Raw genomic sequence first — 16,615 nt, forward strand, 5'->3', positions numbered from 1 at the left:
CACAGCCCAAGCTCAGGGCTTTTGTACCGGCTGATACCTCTGGAAAATTCTCTTCTCACAAATACCCACCTGGCTCCCTCCTTTACTTCCTTCAAATCTCTGAAAGTGAATGTCACCTTTTCAGTGAGAAACTGATGACCCAGTTTTAAACTGTACACCCCTCATTCTCTGATACCCCCTTCCTCTTTTCCAGTTTAATTTTTCCCCATTGCATTCGTCACCATCAAAAACACTATACATTTTACTTTTGTATTTCATTTATTGCCTGTCTTCTCCATCAAATATGAGCTCCAGGGACTTCCCTGGTGGTCTAGTGGCTAAGACTCTGTGTTTGCAATGCAGGGGGCCCTGGGCTCGATCCCTGGTCAGGGAACTAGATCCCATGTGTCACAACTAAGAGTTTGCACGCCACAACTAAAGATCCTGCATGCTGCAACTAAGACCGAGCACAGCCAAAATAAATACACAATTTTTTTAAGTGAGCTCTAAGAAGCCACAGATTTCGTCTGCCTGGTTTACTGTTGTGTGTCCAACACCCAAAACTAGTACCAGCACACAGTAGGTGTTCAATAAATGTTTGTTGAATGAATGAAGGCATGGCACTATGCAAGGTCTACCCTGGCCTTCAGACACCCGGGCATGTCCACCCACCTGTGCAATGTCCCCGCCCCATTCCCAGATACCTGGTCTTCTTGGCCACCTTTTCAAGGGGGACACCATTGCGGAGAGCGAGGTGGCAGAGGTGCAAAAGGGCCATGCCCAGGCTCTCATTCTGAAAGTGGTGGATCTCCTCCTCGCTGGATAGCTCCCATAGTGATGCCACGTCATTTACAAATTCATGCTTGCCCTGGGGATGGGGAATCAGGCAGAAAGGGAGGTGTGAGAACCTGTTCACTCCCCAGCTTCCGGTTACTTTCAGGAAGCGGGGGGACCCCATATGTATGCCTCGTCTGCCCAATCCTATGCCTGTGACAGACATCACTAATCAACCACAGTACTCTTACCCCTGCAACCCTAAGAGTCCAAAACCCTTTTGTTCAGGCAGCCGAAGGATCCCAGATGGCATGACTGAAACCCACTGCTTATAGCAAATTGGGAGGGAAGTGGGGGCTCCTCAATTGCCCAAGGTCCCTCACAAATAGTCACGCCTTCCCAGCCCTGCTCACACCTGCTCAAAGAGGTACTCAAAGGAGGCAGGGTCCAGGAGTTGCACCCCCTGCTCTGCCTGTTCTGAGGAAGTCTCGGCCCCTGGGGGCCCGCAGCGGTACACAGCTGGCTCCTGAGGATTCGTGCCATGCCAGTTTCGGAAATAAAACCTGCAGGAAAGGAGGGGGGTGCAGTCGAGGTTTAGCATGGACTCAGGCCAAGTCTTGGCAGGTGGGGACAAGAGAGGGAGGGGAGGGGACAAAAGCCTTCTAAGGGGACTTTGCCCACCTCATGCGGAAGTACAGCGTCAGGCTGGAGTCCCTGGAGGTATCCAGAATGTGATTTGGAGGCAGCCAGACCTGGGCCTGGGCATCGAAGAGGGCAAAAAGATTGAAGCAGGGTGGAGTGATGCCTGCACAGGGGAGAAATGAGTCAGGAAGTTGATGTCTGCTCCCATTAGCCTCGTCGACTCCCAGACCTGCTGTCTCCCTTCACAACCTCTCCCTGGCCTCCTCCCCTGCCAAAAGAAGACAATGCAATATGTAGACCATACTGTGGCCACACAGAAAAACTACATGTCCCAGTCTCCCTTGCAGCTAGGATGAGGGCATTGAACAGTTTTTTTGGCCAATGGGATGCGGGCAGAAGGAATATACATTTTCCAGGTCTAGAAATAAACTCTCCTGTCCTCTTCCCTACCCCGGGAATGTTGGAGACCCCTAATGCCTAGTGGTGAAACTACAAGATAGAGGGGAACCATTTGACCAGCATTAAATGCTAGGGCATCAGCATTAAATGCTTACATCTGGTGGCTCAGATGGTAAAGAATCTGACTGCAACGCAGAAAACCCAGGTTCGATCCCTGGCTCGGGAAGATACCCTGGAGAAGGGAATGGCTACCCACTCCAGTTCTCTTGCCTGGAGAATTCCATGGGCAGAGGGCCCTGGTGGACTATACAGTCCATGGGGTCGCAAAGAGTCAGACATGTTTAAGCAACTAACACTTTCACTATGAGACTTACAGTAAATTTTCATTGTCTTAACCCAGGAGAATTTGGGGGATGCTGCTTGTTACCACAGCAAACCTGGCATAGACTAGCACAGCTCTTCAGACTGCTGGCACTTTGCCTGTCTCTCTCTGAACTCCAGCCCCAGAGAAATACCCAACTACCCTTGGCTGTCACCCTGTAGATATCTCTGACCCCCTGAGATGTGCTTTGTTCCAAACAGATATCATCTGAGGTCCCCAAATTTGCCCCCTCTCAGCATGGTTCTCTAAGCCAGGATTTCATCTTTGTCCTTAACTCATCCCACCCCCTCAGATTGGTCACAAGTCCTGTTCTTTCTGCACCCTTCATTCTCTCTAGGATCCACCCACTTCCTTCAAATACAAAACCCAGTCCCAGCTCAGCCTCCAGATTTATTGTCATTCCCCACACCGGCCACCCAAGCATCTTTTTTTATACATATATCACTTAAAAACTAAAATATCTATCTAAATATCTAAAGTATCTAAAATAGTTCTTTTGGAATAATTTATAATCACCCAAGTACCAGCCACTAAAGAAATAAAACTTGGCAAGTCCGACTGAAACCCCCAACTACATCCACCTCCTCTCCCCTATTGCAAATAGGTAACCATACTCCTGAACTAGAGTTTATCATTTTCATATTTTCTGTGACCTAGTTTTAAATGCTATAAACTTGAATGTGGTATTATATCATAGGTGTCCTTCAGCAATTTGTTTTTTCAGGCTATGATAGCTTTTAAGCTTCACACATGATACATGTAACTTTGGTTGAATATCTTTTTCCTGGCTGCATAGTATTTCAGTGTTCAACCACATGCAACTGATTTGTGCAGTCTCCTCTACACAGACTTTGAGATGGCCTCTTATTTCTCAGTAAAATAAATGAGGCTGCTCTGAACATTCTCGTGTGTCTCCTGGAATACATGAGCTGAGTGTTTGTAGACTGCGTATCTAGGAGTGGAACTGTGTGCCCTCAGGGAATGTATTCAAGTTATATGATGCCAAATTGCTCTACAAAAATCACTGCATCCAGGAATTCCCCAGAAGTCCAATGGTTAGGACTTGGTGCTTTCACTGCTGAGGACCCAGATTCAACCCCTGGTTGGGGAACTAAGATCCCACAAGCCACATGGCACGGCCAAAAAAAAAAAAAAAAAAATCGTGACATCCAAGTGTACTGCACCCCAAAGAAGGAGCACAACTCCCTGTGAGACAGCTTCCTAAAGAACCAATCTGTGGGCCTTCCCTGGTGGTCCAGTGCTTAAGAATCCGTTTCCAATGCAGGGGATGCAGGTTCAATCTCTGGTCTGGGAACTATGGTCCCACATGCTATAGGGCAACTAAGCCCATAAGCCACAAGTGACAAGTCCCTACACCGCAGCAAAGATCTGATGCAGCCAATAAATCAATATTTAAAATAAAAACAAAAGACAAATATTAGAGGAAGATATTCTTTGAAAAAAAAGAACCAATCTATTTCACTCTCTGGCTTAAACCTTCCATGGCTCCCTCTTTGCCCCATAAGAAAGCTCAACCCCCTCAGCAATGAACACCCATGACCTGGACCCAGATAGTCATGCTCTGCTTTCAATTTCTAGTTTCCCTTCTAAATTCTTGAAACTGATATTCCAGTTATTCTTAAGATCTTTTGCTTCCTCAAACAGATCAGGTTCTCGGGATCTTGACCAGGCATGATTCACACGTCTAGCAAACCTGTCTAACTTGTTCACAGTCAGAGACTTCCCTGGTGGTCCAGTGGCTAAGACTCTGCGCTCCCAGCGCAGGGGGCCCACGTTCTATCCCTGGTCAGAGAACTGGATCGAACGTGTCGCAACTAAAGATCTCAAGTGCCATAACTAAAACCTGATGCAGTCAATAATAAATAAATAAATTTTTTTAAAAAAGAATCAGCCTTCAGTGGAAAAATACGAAGTGTTATAGAAATCTACCAGAAAGCCCCCATTCAGTTGTGGGGCAGGGGGGTTGAGAGGGTGTCCGGGAGGAAGGGGTAGGTAAGTGAAGTCCCCTTGAAGATACCCTCTCCTCCTCTGGCAGAAGACATTAGACTTCTGAGCACATCCACTGCAAGCTCTCATGACCATTCCATGTTTCCCTACTGCTCCTGGGAAGAAGTCTAAACTCTAGACTCTCCCTCTGGGGTTTAAGGCCCTTAAGCTTTAAGGTTTAAGACCTGACTCTGGCTGACCTCTCACCCATCATCTCCCTTCCTGGAGTTCCTTGCTCCTAACCTCACCCACCATACTTTGCTCCTGCCACAACAGCCAGAGCATCTTTGACCCTTGAGTCCAACCATGTTCCTCCTTTGCTCACAGTCCTCCACAGCTCCCACCTCACTTGCAGTAAAATTCGAAGTCTTCCCTGAGGCCCAGAAGGCTCTGCACAACCGGCACCATCACCCGTTCACCCTCACCTATCCCTGTCTCCCCTTCACTCACTTGGCAACAGCCACACTGGCCTCACAGTTACCAGTAAGTTCCCACCTCAGAGCCTTTGCACTTGCTGTTCTCACTGCCAGATGTCCCTGTGGCTTGCTCCCTTATCTCCTCGAGTTTTAAATCTTTTTTTTTTTTTTGGCTGCACCATACGGCTTATGGCATCTTAGTTCCCAATCAGGGATTGAACCCTGGCTCCCATCCCCACAGTGGAAGTTCAGAGTATTAACCTTTGGACCACCAGGCAAGTCCCCAAGTGTTAAATCTTTTACCATCGTCTCTCACAGCTTGCCTCCTATTCAGTTTCCTTATTTATTGCATTTCTTGCTGAGCCCTATAAGAATTCAGATGCAATGCAAGAGACCTAGCTTTGATCCTTGGGTTGGGATGATCCCCTGGAGAAGGGAATGGCAATCCACTGAAGTATTCTGGTCTGGGAAATCCCATGGACAGAGGACCCCGGCAGGCTACAGTCCATGGGGTTGCAAAGAGTTGGACACAACAGAGCAACTAACACTTTCACTTTCATTAGAATATCAGCTTTTTACAAAACTGATTGCAAATTACAGAGGCAGTAATTGGAGGCTGGCACACAGAAGGTGCTCACTCAACGCGGGATGCATGAATGGGCAGACAACTGGGTGAACGGGGCCCAGTGGCTGCTGACACCTCCGCCCCGCTGTGGGGCCGATGGCAGGACTCACCGACTTTGTGTGCGACGTGGATGCAGACATCCTCCGCGGTCAGTGTGGGCTCAGTGAAGGTGACCCAGGGCTCCCCACCACTGGGGCCAGCCCAGTGCAGAAGCACTTTCAGGCCTTCTCTGGTGGCCATGGGCTGAGCTCCGTCCCCACTGGGCTTCCTGCCCCTGGTGGTGGCCCTCCATTGGCACAGAGGCATGTTCTTGACAGCTGGCCTGCCTGTGAAGGAACATCCTATCAACCCCCCAGGCCTCAGCCTTGAAGGCCCCTTTTAGTACCTCAACCTTCCCACCTCCAGACTGAAGGGAAAGATTTGGGACCCCTCACTGTGCAAACTTAGGCACCCAATTCCCCTCCATGGGCCTCAGTTTCCACATCTGTTTGATGGAGCTGGGTTTGCGACACTCTCCCCCCATGCTACATCAGTCATGAACAGCACCACCACCAACCCCTTTACTGGACAAATTCACCAATACAAAAGTCTGCCCTGAACCCACCTTTCCAAAATAACCTGGGTGGTCAGACAGACCTGGGGGTGAATCCTGTGTCAACTCAGGTGCAAGTCACTTAGTCATCTTGGGCCTCAGTCTCCCCATCTGGAAAACAGACATGCTGAGAATGTTGCCATGAAGAGACAGTTATGACATTTCTACATTCCTTTTAAAGAAACCTTTAAACTAGAGTCATAAGGGAATTATGCACTACTGTTACATATTGTGGGCAGGTAAGGACTTACTATTGCCATTCCGTTGTTTTCTGGTTGTTTTGTAGACAGGTTCTTCCTTGTTTCTTATCCTGCTGTCTGTGTTTGGATGAAATTACTACAGGATTTTTCCCTTGTGGTTACCTTAAGTTTAATAAGTTTAAGATGTGTTATGAGACTTACAAAACATACCTCACACTGACAATACCCTCTTTTAAGCTAAGAGCTTCCCTTTAGTAGAATTTGTAAACTTTACATTTTTAATTCTCCACCTCACATTTTGATTACTGCTGTTACACTTCACATTTTTTATAAATTGTAGTTATGGCTATTTTTTTCTACTTTTTTTAAAAACTAGAGTTATAAATCAATTAGGTTGTGATGTTTCAACACACTTCTGTATGTTACACATTAAAAATCTTGATACAGGCATGACCAAATAACAAATATGATAAACTCAAGAATGAAGTCATTATCATTAATTTAATAATCATAGTCGTTTCTCTCTTTCAGCCGATATACCCCTACTAGTGACCCCGGTCCCTGCTGGCTCCCTAAGCGGCGGAGAGGTTCTGTTCAGCTCTTTTCCCAACAATCTGGAACTTTTTGAGAGACAGATTCAGGGTCCAGGCTTCCTGGGGTCTCCATGTATTTCCGGAGAAGGACTGTCAGCAATTAGAGCGACGTTACTCATTTAAGACGTGATGAGGGAAAAACAGAATATCGCAATTGCATAATCCCGTATTTGTCAGGAATCAACTTCTCTCGGAGCCTGTTTCCTCATTTGGAAGATAGTCATAAAACAGTCTCTCTCTCAAAGGGTTGTTGGGAGGATTCAATGAGCTTGAAGCAGAGAAAAGGCTCCGCGAGGGGCCTGGCAAACGCTCGGTAAGTGTTCGCAAAGTCAGACACGACTGACCTACTGAACAACAACAAACGAGATTATCTTTGAGATAAGACCCTAGGGATCGAGCTTTTGTAGTGACCATCTCCTCCTTCCTCATCCCCTCTGAGCACAGATCTAGCTTTGAAGATGAGGTCTAAGCGAGGTCCGCAGCCCCCAACCCCTAAGCACCCCCACCTCCCCGCCAGAAACCTCCAAACCCTGCTGGCAGGGGCAGGAACCGAGCTGTGTACCCACCCGGCATCGATCAGTCACAAGGCAGTGTGGGGGCTTCTAACCACCTCCTGCAAAGGGCAGTTCCGCCAGCGGCATCCTTCCTGATGATCTCCCGGGCGTGCTCCCTCGCGCCCCATTCCAGACTCACCCTTTCCCCGGAACTTGCTACAACCCGGGACCCCGCCCCACCGCCCCGGGCAGCGGCCTCTTGATCGCCCCTGGAACAGCACCTCCCATTGGTCGCCTGAAACGGGCACATTCATTGGTCATTGTCCTGCTCCGCCCCTTCACTACTACGGTGGCTCCCCTATTGGTTCAGGCTTCAAGTTTCGCCCAACCTGGGCGGGAGAGGGTGGACTCTCTGCGGCGCTGCGACTTTAATCACCCACGCAGGCGTGGATCCAAGCAAGTCAGGCTTCTAGACCTTACCCTGGTGCGAGGCCAGATCGTCATCTCGGCGATTAATGTTGCAGCTGGCTGCCATTCATTCCTCCAACCCCGCTGCCATGTGGCCCTACATTCCGTCCTGCCTCTCCTCCCAGTCTGCGTGGCCAGCCCTGCTTCTCAGTTGAGACACCCCACCAACCACCAACCACCCCCACCTCCGCCTTCTGGAGGAGGCATTCAGGGCCCACCAGCTCACATTCCTTTTCTGATCACCCATAGCCCTGACGCTGGGAAAGATTGAGGGCAAGAGGGGAAGGGGATGACAGGATGAGATGGTCGGATGGCATCCCTGACTCAATAGACACGAGATTGAGCAAACACTGCGAGATAGTTAAGGACAGGGAAGCCTGGCGTGCTTCAGTTCATGGGGCAGCAAAGAGTGACTGAAAAACAACAAAATCCTATTCTCTGAGGCCTCGTTGCTCAAGGTAGCGGCTCAGGCGTCCCACCTGATCCAAGTTCTGATCCCTGCAAAGCAAGTCGCTGCTATTTATATTTACAGAGAAGGCTGTGCACTCAGCGTTTCATACACATTATTTCATTTTGTTGCAGGAAGAGGGACCCCTTCCAGGGCCTGAGAGTGGGCTCTTGTCTAACTCTTGGAAATGAATTACCAAGGAGACACATGTACTGACAAAGCAAAAGACATTATTGGAAAGGGGTGCCCGGGGGAAAAGAGATGGGGTAAGGGAACCCAGGAGAACTGCTGTGCTGCATGGCTCTCAGTCTCGGGTTTTATGGTGATGGGGTTCGTTTCCTCTGGGTTGTCTCTGGCCAATCATTCTGACTCAGAGTCCTTCCTGGTGGTGCATTCGTGGATCAGCCTAGATGAATTCTAGCAAGGATTCTGGGAGGTGGTAGGAGTATGTATGGGCATTTTCTCTCTCCTTTTGACCTTTCCTGATTTCTTTCTGGTTGGTAGTAGTTTGTTAGTTCTGCATTCCTCCTGTTGTAAGATAACTTACTCAAGTAGTTACTATCAAGCCTGGCCAGGGCAGCAGGTTTCAGTCAGTGGGTTCCCCTAACAATCTGATGTTAGCAGTAGTCCTCTGGCATCTCTTATCCTCATTTCTCAGAGAAAGAAACCGAGGTACAGAGAGGTGACAAAGACTCTTTCCTTGCCCAAACTTTAGTCCTCTGAGCCTTCTTCTGTTTTTAAAAATAATTTTATTTATTTTTATTTTTGGCTGTCCTGAGTCTTCGTTGCTGCATGGGCTTTTCCCTAGTTGGGGAGGGAAGGGGCTACTCTTTAGTTGTGGTGTGCAGGCTTCTCATTGCTGTGGCTTCTCTTGCTGTGGAACACAGGCTCTAGACTGCTTGGGCTTCAGTACTTGTGGTTCTCGGGCTCTAGAGCACAGGCTCAATAGTTGTGCTGCTTGGGCTTGGTTGCTCTGTGACAAGTGGAATCTTCCCAGACCAGGGATCAAACCTTAATCTCCTGCATTGGTAGGTGGATTCTTTACCCCTAAGCCACCAGGGAAGCCCTGAGCCTTCTTCTTGACTACCCCTCAACCTTGGCCCCAGTCCTGTCTTTGTCCTGCACAGTCATCCCCCGACCCCTAATATCTGATCAGGTTTTTCAGTTTCCACCATTGATGTATAAATATTCGTCCTCTCTTTAGCAAGAATCCTGTGAGGTCAGTTTAGCAAGAATCCCCCTATCCTTTTTTTTTAAGATTTATTTATTCATTTATTTATTTTATTTTGGGGATCAGCTAAGGGTTGCCCTTGCTGCTCGGGCTTTCTCTCATTGCAGTGCATGGGCTTCTCACAGAGGTGGCTTCTCTTATTGGGGAGCGCTGGCTCTAGGTGATTGGACTTCAGTAGTCGCAGCACATGGGCTTCAGTAGTTTAGGCTCTTGGGCTGTAAAGCACTGACTTAGTAGTTGTGGCACACTGGCTTAGTTGCTCTGCGCCATTTGGGATCTTCCTGGACAGAGGATTGAACCAGTGTCCCTTGCATTACATGGTGGATTCCACTGGACCACCAGGGAGCTCCCCTCCCACCCTCCCCCTGTCACACCCTCATTCTGCTCTTTGCCTGGCAATCCCCAGATGTCTTTGCTGCATTCAGAGTTGAACCCAATGTTCTCCCCTTTTGCAGTCCCCCTTCCATTGCAGTTATCCTGCATAACTGCAGTTATCCAGGATAACTTCCATTGCAGTTATCCTAAATAGTCTCCCTTACTGTTTTGTAAGTCAAAAATATTGCCTGCCGTATCCGTAAACAAAGGATATTGCAGTCATCCAGCCATCACATTGAGTAGGAGCTAGACGGGCCTCAGGGTAAACGGCTGGTTTCTCCCCTGTGGACAGATACTCCAAATTAGCAGGAGACAGAAGAGCTAAGCTTTGCCCAGGTAAAAGATAGAGACCACATATTTCTCATTCTCCAAGTCATGGATGGTGACTGCAGCCATGAAATTAAAAGACACTCCTTGGAAGAAAAGCTATGACAAACCTAGAGAGCGAATTAAAAATCAGAGACACCACTTTGCAGACAAAGTCCCTTATAGTCAAAGCTATGGTTTTTCCAGTAGTCAGGTATGGATGTGAGAGTTTGACCATAAATAAGGCTGAGTGCTGAAGAACTCATGCTTTTGAACTGTGGTGCTGGAGAAGACTCTTGAGAGTCCCTTGGACAGCAAGGAGATCAAATCAGTCAATCCTAAAGGAAATCAGTCCTGAATATTCATTGGAAGAGCTGATGCTGAAGCTGAAGCTCCAATACTTTGGCCACCTGATGTGAAGAGACGACTCATTGGAAAAGACCCTCATGCTGGGAAAGAGTGAAGGCAGACTTATTGGAAAAGACTTTCATGCTGGGAAAGACTGAGGGCAAGAGGAGAGGGGGTGACAGAGGATGAAATGGTTGGATGGCATCACCGACTTGATGGACATGAATTTGAGCAAACTCTTAGAGATAGTGAAGGACAGGGAAGCCTGGCATGCTGAAATTAATGGAGTCACAGAGGGTCAGACACGACCTGGTGACTGAACAACAAGTCAAGGAACCCCCAACTATACATGCACAGAAAGGCTCCTTGGAGGTGAAAAAGGAGGGGGTGTCACCTCATAGTAAGTGATGTCAGCCTACCCATAAGCCTCTTCACTGGAATCCATCTTGGCTAAGAGATGCATGCACACATGAGAGGACACTGAGATAAACCAAATATGTACTCAGAACCAGGCAAAGAAAGATGATTGGCCAAAGGAAACCTGGAAGACATGCACCATAAAAGTGATTCAACCTACCATAAGGGCGTGACTCTGAATCTGAGCCTGCCTATGTGTCTATCCACACATACTCTTTTTCCTTCCTAATAATCACTACTTGTTTCACTACTTCCTGTCTCTGTGGAAATTAATTTCTACACACCTGACAGGCCAGGGCCTGATAGTTTCAGTGGTGAGAATTCAGCGTTCTCACTGCCTCAGGCTGACTTCAATCTCTGGCTGGGGAACCGAAACCCTGCTTCAAACCGCTGCAGGTGGAGGCTACCAGAGATCAGCGTTACAGCCGCACAGATGGTGAGCCCTGAGGGAACTTAGGATAGAAACAGGATGCCCACCATCCACTCATGAGTCACTGCAATGCATGGGTGCATGCTGCTGCTGCTAAGTTGCTTCAGTCATGTCCGACTCTGTGTGACCCCATAGACGGCAGCCCACGAGGCTCCCCCGTCCCTGGGATTCTCCAGGCAAGAACACTGGAGTAGGTTGCCATTTCCTTCTCCAATTCATGAAAGTGAAAGTGAAGTCGCTCAGTTGTGTCCGACTCTAGCGACCCCATGGACTGCAGCCCACCAGGCTCCTCCATCCACGGGATTTTCCAGGCAAAAGTACTGGAGTGGGGTGCCATCGCCTTCTCCGTGGGTGCATGCTAAGTCACTTCAATCACGTCCAACTCTTTGCGACCCTAAAGACTGTCTGTCTGTGGGTTTCCCCAGGAAAGAATACTGGAGTGGGTTACCATGCCCTCCTCCAGGGGATCTTCCTGACCCAGGAATCAAAGCCGAACCTCTTACAAATCCTGCACAGGCAGGTGGGTTCTTTTCCACAAGCGCCACCTAGGAAGTCACTGCAGCCACCCTCGCAGAGATGCACCATGAGGAGACTCAGAATGAGAAAGCACAGGTCAGCTGAGGTGCCTGTCAAAGGAATGATTTCAGTGAGTCCAGACTCTTGCATCTTCCCATACATAGAAAAGCACTAAACTCTTTAACTTGAGATATTGGATTTTCTTTAATTAACAGTAACCTTGTTGTAAAAGCTTGAATATATCCTGGCTCCCCCCTCACCTCTTCAGAGCAATCTCTCAGAGTTATCTAAGATGCTGTGTCCCAGACTTCAGTCCTCAGTTTTGTCTGCCAAATAAAATATAACTCTCAACTTTTAGGTTGTGATTTTTTCCCCCCAGTTGACAGTTTGTGTGTTTTTTTAATTGGAGTAGAGTTGCTTGACAGTGTTGTGTTAGTTTCTGCTGTACAACAAAGTGAATGTTATGCGTATACATATATTCCCTCTCTTTTAGCTTTCCTTCACATTTAGGTCACCACAGAGCATTGAGTAGAGTTGTCTGTGCTCTACAGCAGGTTCTTATTAATTATCTAGCAATAACCAATCCCAGTTTCCCAATTCATCCTACCCCCTTTACCCCTTTGGTATCCATAAGTTTACTTTCTATATCTGGGTTTCTATTTCTGCTTTGAAAATAAGTTCATCTGTACCATTTATGATAAGGGCAGAGTAAAGGGACAAAGTAGGTGGTTAAATAGTTAATCCCACTAGGGGATTGTAAGTAGAAAAAATATGGGAGACCCCAGTAAGTTAATGGTCACTTAAGAAAACAGGTTTGCTTAACCGCAAAACCAAGCAGGCTTGCTTAACAACAAAGCTTGCAGTACAAACATGAGGCAAGCTCCAAAACGAGGGCAATATGAGACCCACATCCTTCCCAGGGAGCTCAGCAAGTTCTAGGACATGCTTTCTGCACATATGAAAACAATAATTTATGGGAAAGTGACATTTCAAAGTAAATATCCTCATTGTACTGAAACCTGAAATAAATTTTCCATTATGTTATGACTTTCAGCTCAACCATGGGGGACAAGAAAACATCCCTACCCAATCTGGAGGAGGAGCTGATGATCAAAGCACAACACCTACTCAAGAATGAGGAAGTGGGACTTTGCTGGTGGTCCAATGGGTAAGAGTCTGCACTCCCAATGCATCGGGCCCAGGTTCGATCCCTGGTTGGGGAACTAGATCCCGGGTGCTGCAACTAAAAGGGCCTGTGTGTGGCAACTAAGACCAGGTGCAGCCAACTAAATACATAAATTAAAAAATAATAATAACAAACATATGATTTTAAAAAAGAATGAGGAAGAAAGCAGTCTTTCCCCTCTCCCCACTTTTCCTTTGATTATAAAACTGTAGCCCACTAAGTTGAGGGGCTTGGCACCCTCTCATCTGCCCACTGGTAAGCCTTACAAGCATCCTATCCTAATAAATTACTTGGTATCCATCACTCTGACTCTTGCTGAATTCTTTTCTGCACCAAGACATAAAGGAGGACTGGAGGTCTTCAGAACCAACCCTACCCCCAAAAACGCCTACCTAAAAGTTTTGTTTAGTTAACGACTTTTAACAAGTGTCGGTATAAATTTTTCTTTAACAGAGGCTGAGGAAAGCTGAGCACTGAAGAACTGACACTTTTGAACTGTGGTGTTGGAGAAGACTCTTGAGAGTCCCTTGGACTGCAAGGAGATCCAACCAGTCCATTCTGAAGGAGATCAGTCCTGGGTTCTTTGGAACCCAGTTCTTTGGAAGGACTGATGCTAAAGCTGAAACTCCAGTACTTTGGCCACCTCATGCGAAGAGTTGACTCATTGGAAAAGACTCTGATGCTGGGAGGGATTGGCGTCAGGAGGGGAAGGGGACGACAAAGGATGAGATGGCTGGATGGCATCACTGACTTGATGGATGTGAGTCTCAGTGAACTCCGGGAGTTGGTGATGGACAGGGAGGCCTGGCATGCTGCCATTCATGGGGTCGCAAAGAGTCGGACACAACTGAGTCACTGAACTGAACTGAACTGAGGAACTTTTTCAGGTCCCAAAGCAACAAAGGGCAGAGCCAGGTTTAATTCTGAAGTTGGAGCCATAACAGCTGTGGCCAAGAGCACGTGACTACTCTTCTTAGTCTGAGAAAACAGGGGGAAAAACAGACCCTTTTTCACAGGGCAGCTATGGAGATTCAATGTAAAGTTGTAAACAGAAACTTAGCCTAGAGCCTGGAGGATAGTGAGTGCTGGGAACTTGGGGACTGGGGAATTAACAGTATTCACCCTGACGAGAATCATTTGCAGCTGGGAGAAAAAAAAAAGCAGAATTCTGTACTGATATGGTGACATCTCCAGAGTGTCTGTATATTTCATAACAGAGAATGAAATGTATAAAACATATAGAATAGGACTTTCCTGGTGATCCAGTGGTTAAGGCTCCCTGCCTCCACGGGTCCTGGTTTGATCACTCACTAGTCAGGGAACTAAGATCCCACATGCTGAGTGACATGGCCGGAAAGTAAGTGTTCAGTTCAGTTCAATTCAGTCGCTCAGTCGTGTCCAACTCTTTGCGGCCCCATGAATCGCAGCACGCCAGGCCTCCCTGGCGTAGTTAGGTAGTTAGAATAGGGAAAAGGAGTCCCAGAATGGCGGTGGCTAAAAGATAAGGAAAAGTCCTCGAAAACAGAACAAAGGAAGGTCTGAGGACCGGAGTGAGGACTTCAGGTAAAACAAACAGCACTCCTGGCTGGTCCAATTTACCTACGGCAGACCCGGGGGGTGGGGGGTGGGGCGGAATAAAAAGAGGAGCCAAAGTGCTGGGGCTCCCCCACCCCCACCCCCGCGCAGGCGCTCTGGCGCTCTTCTCTTCGCGACTTTTGGTCGACGTGCCTTCACGCCTGGAGGATGGATTTTCCTGTTATTATCTAAATAAAATAGAGTTGTAACACGGAGCTGTAACACTGATTTGTCTAAGAGCTATAACACGGTCTGTCCAAGACTTGAGAGCTGTGACACGCCGAGGGTTTTAATGTCCATCACTCCAAATCTTTGTTGTGACGAGACAAAACCGAGGAGCATACGCTCGCCTGACAAAAAGAATATAGAGAATAAAAAGAATGTATTATATTTTCTTGTGTTTGCTCAGCCCGCCTATGGAAGAACTCAAAAGAAATATAGAAATATTGGTTAGTTCAAGGAAAAAATTTTCAGAAAATCTCAGGAAGGACTTCCCTGGGGGTCCAGTGATTAGGACTCTGTGCTTCCATCGCTGGGGGTGCGGATCAATCCCTGTGGAGAACTAGGATCCTACATGACCCGTGGTGCAGCTAAAACAAAACCAAAAACCAACAACAAAAAACAAAATGCAGAAAAGAAATCTCACACTTCTCTCACACCCATCTTTGGTCATCAGCAAAATCTCACCCCGCTTGGTCCAGTCCCACCACCACTCTCCCGGACCAATGACGTCGCTTCTCTCCTGGTCTGAGGCTCCTCCCCTTGCCCCGCCCACCCCCACCTCTGTCTGGCCTCCCTGCATGGCTCACAGCATTTGTGAGCATCTGAGCACAATCCCTTATCCTTTACAGATGTGAGTGATCAGGCTCAGAGTCTGATTGTATGGGTTACAGCATTGTAACACTATTTAAATGCTAACCTGGCAGCTCAGATGGTAAATAATCTGCCTCTCATGAAGGAAACTCGGGTTTGATCCCTGAGTTGGGAAGATCCCCTGGAGAAGGGGATGGCTACCCACTCCAGTATTCTGGCCTGGAAAATCCCGTGGACAGAGGAGCCTGGCGGGCTACAGTTCATGGGGTCGAAAAGAGTCGGACGTGACTAACATTTTCACTTTAAATGCTAAGGATCTCTTATGCAAAGGTGAGAGCACTGACTGGGGAGGAGGGGGTCCCAGAGGTTTGGAATGAGAATATTGGGCAGACACAGATGGGCCTGAGAAGGGAACTTCCCTGGCGGTCTAGTGGTTAAAACTTCAAACTTCCAGTGCAGATGGCAAAGGTTCAATCTGGTTGGGGAACTGAGATCCTGCATGCTGCACAGGCAGCCAAAAAAATTAAAATAAAAAATAAAAGATGAGCCTGAGAACTTTGACCCATCAATACCCTTGTCTGAGGGAGTTGGCCCTTCCATGTGTGATACGGTGAGATAAGAAGAAATATATATTGATTTTCATCCCTAATTCCTGGCACAGAACTTCGACAACTCTTGACACTTCCTGAGCGAAAGAGGTGATAGCATCGTGTTTCTTTGTAGCATTTGGCTTTAGTCCCTGGCTCAGAGCTCCTAAAACCTTTTCAATATCTTGACTGATAGAGGTGAAAAGAACATCTTTTGTGTTTTATAATAAACCTGTGCAACCATACCTGAGTTTATGCTAATGAGGTGACATAGCTAAATCTGGAGATCATCATACTCAGTGAAGTAAGTCAGATATATGATATCCCTTATATGTGTGTTGTGCTTAGTCGCTCAGTCGTGTCCAATTCTTTGTGACCCGCATGGGCTGTAACCCGCCAGGTTCCTCTGCCCATGGGGATTCTCCAGGCAAGAATACTGGAGTAGGTTGCCATGCTCTCCTCCAGGGGATCTTCTCAACCCAGGGACTGAACCTAGGTCTCCCTCATTGCAAGCATATTCTTTACCATCTGAGCCACAGGGAAGCCCTTATATCCCTTGGAAAATACGTGGAATATAGTTGGAATCTTAAAAAAAAAGATACAAACGAACATATTTACAAAACAGAAACAGACTCACTGACTTAAAAGAAAGAATTTATGGTTCTAAGGGGAAGTGTTGAGGAGAGGGATAGACTGGGTGTTTGGAAATGATGTGTACACACTGCTATATTGAAAACAGCACAGGCTCAGTAGTTGTGGCTCAGGGACTTAGTTGCTCTGCAGCACATGGAATCTTCCCCGCCAGAGATTGA

At 47.4% G+C, this 16,615-nt stretch overlaps 1 protein-coding gene across 3 annotated transcripts in view; it reads right to left on the reverse strand.

Moving 5' to 3' along the window:
- The window catches only part of TYK2 (tyrosine kinase 2), a 30,780-nt gene extending 23,418 nt beyond the window's left edge, over positions 1-7,362 (reverse strand). Inside the window, exons 1-7 of one of the 3 annotated variants that reach the window (XM_070373649.1) lie at positions 7,176-7,362; positions 6,068-6,178; positions 5,861-5,927; positions 5,335-5,550; positions 1,435-1,558; positions 1,169-1,316; positions 684-847 (exon numbers count right to left, since the gene is read on the reverse strand). In XM_070373649.1, the coding sequence (XP_070229750.1) occupies positions 684-847; positions 1,169-1,316; positions 1,435-1,558; positions 5,335-5,530 (632 nt within the window). In that variant the 5' untranslated portion in view covers positions 5,531-5,550; positions 5,861-5,927; positions 6,068-6,178; positions 7,176-7,362. Of the gene's footprint in view, positions 1-683; positions 848-1,168; positions 1,317-1,434; positions 1,664-5,334; positions 5,551-5,828; positions 5,928-6,067; positions 6,179-7,175 lie in introns of those variants that run through there. The other 2 variants (XM_070373648.1, XM_070373650.1) reach the window with 2 other exon arrangements.
- Positions 7,363-16,615: the final 9,253 nt, after the last annotated feature.

Source organism: Bos mutus, chromosome 7 (assembly GCF_027580195.1).
Source record: "Bos mutus isolate GX-2022 chromosome 7, NWIPB_WYAK_1.1, whole genome shotgun sequence".
In the NCBI taxonomy this organism is placed as follows: Eukaryota; Metazoa; Chordata; class Mammalia; order Artiodactyla; family Bovidae; genus Bos; species Bos mutus.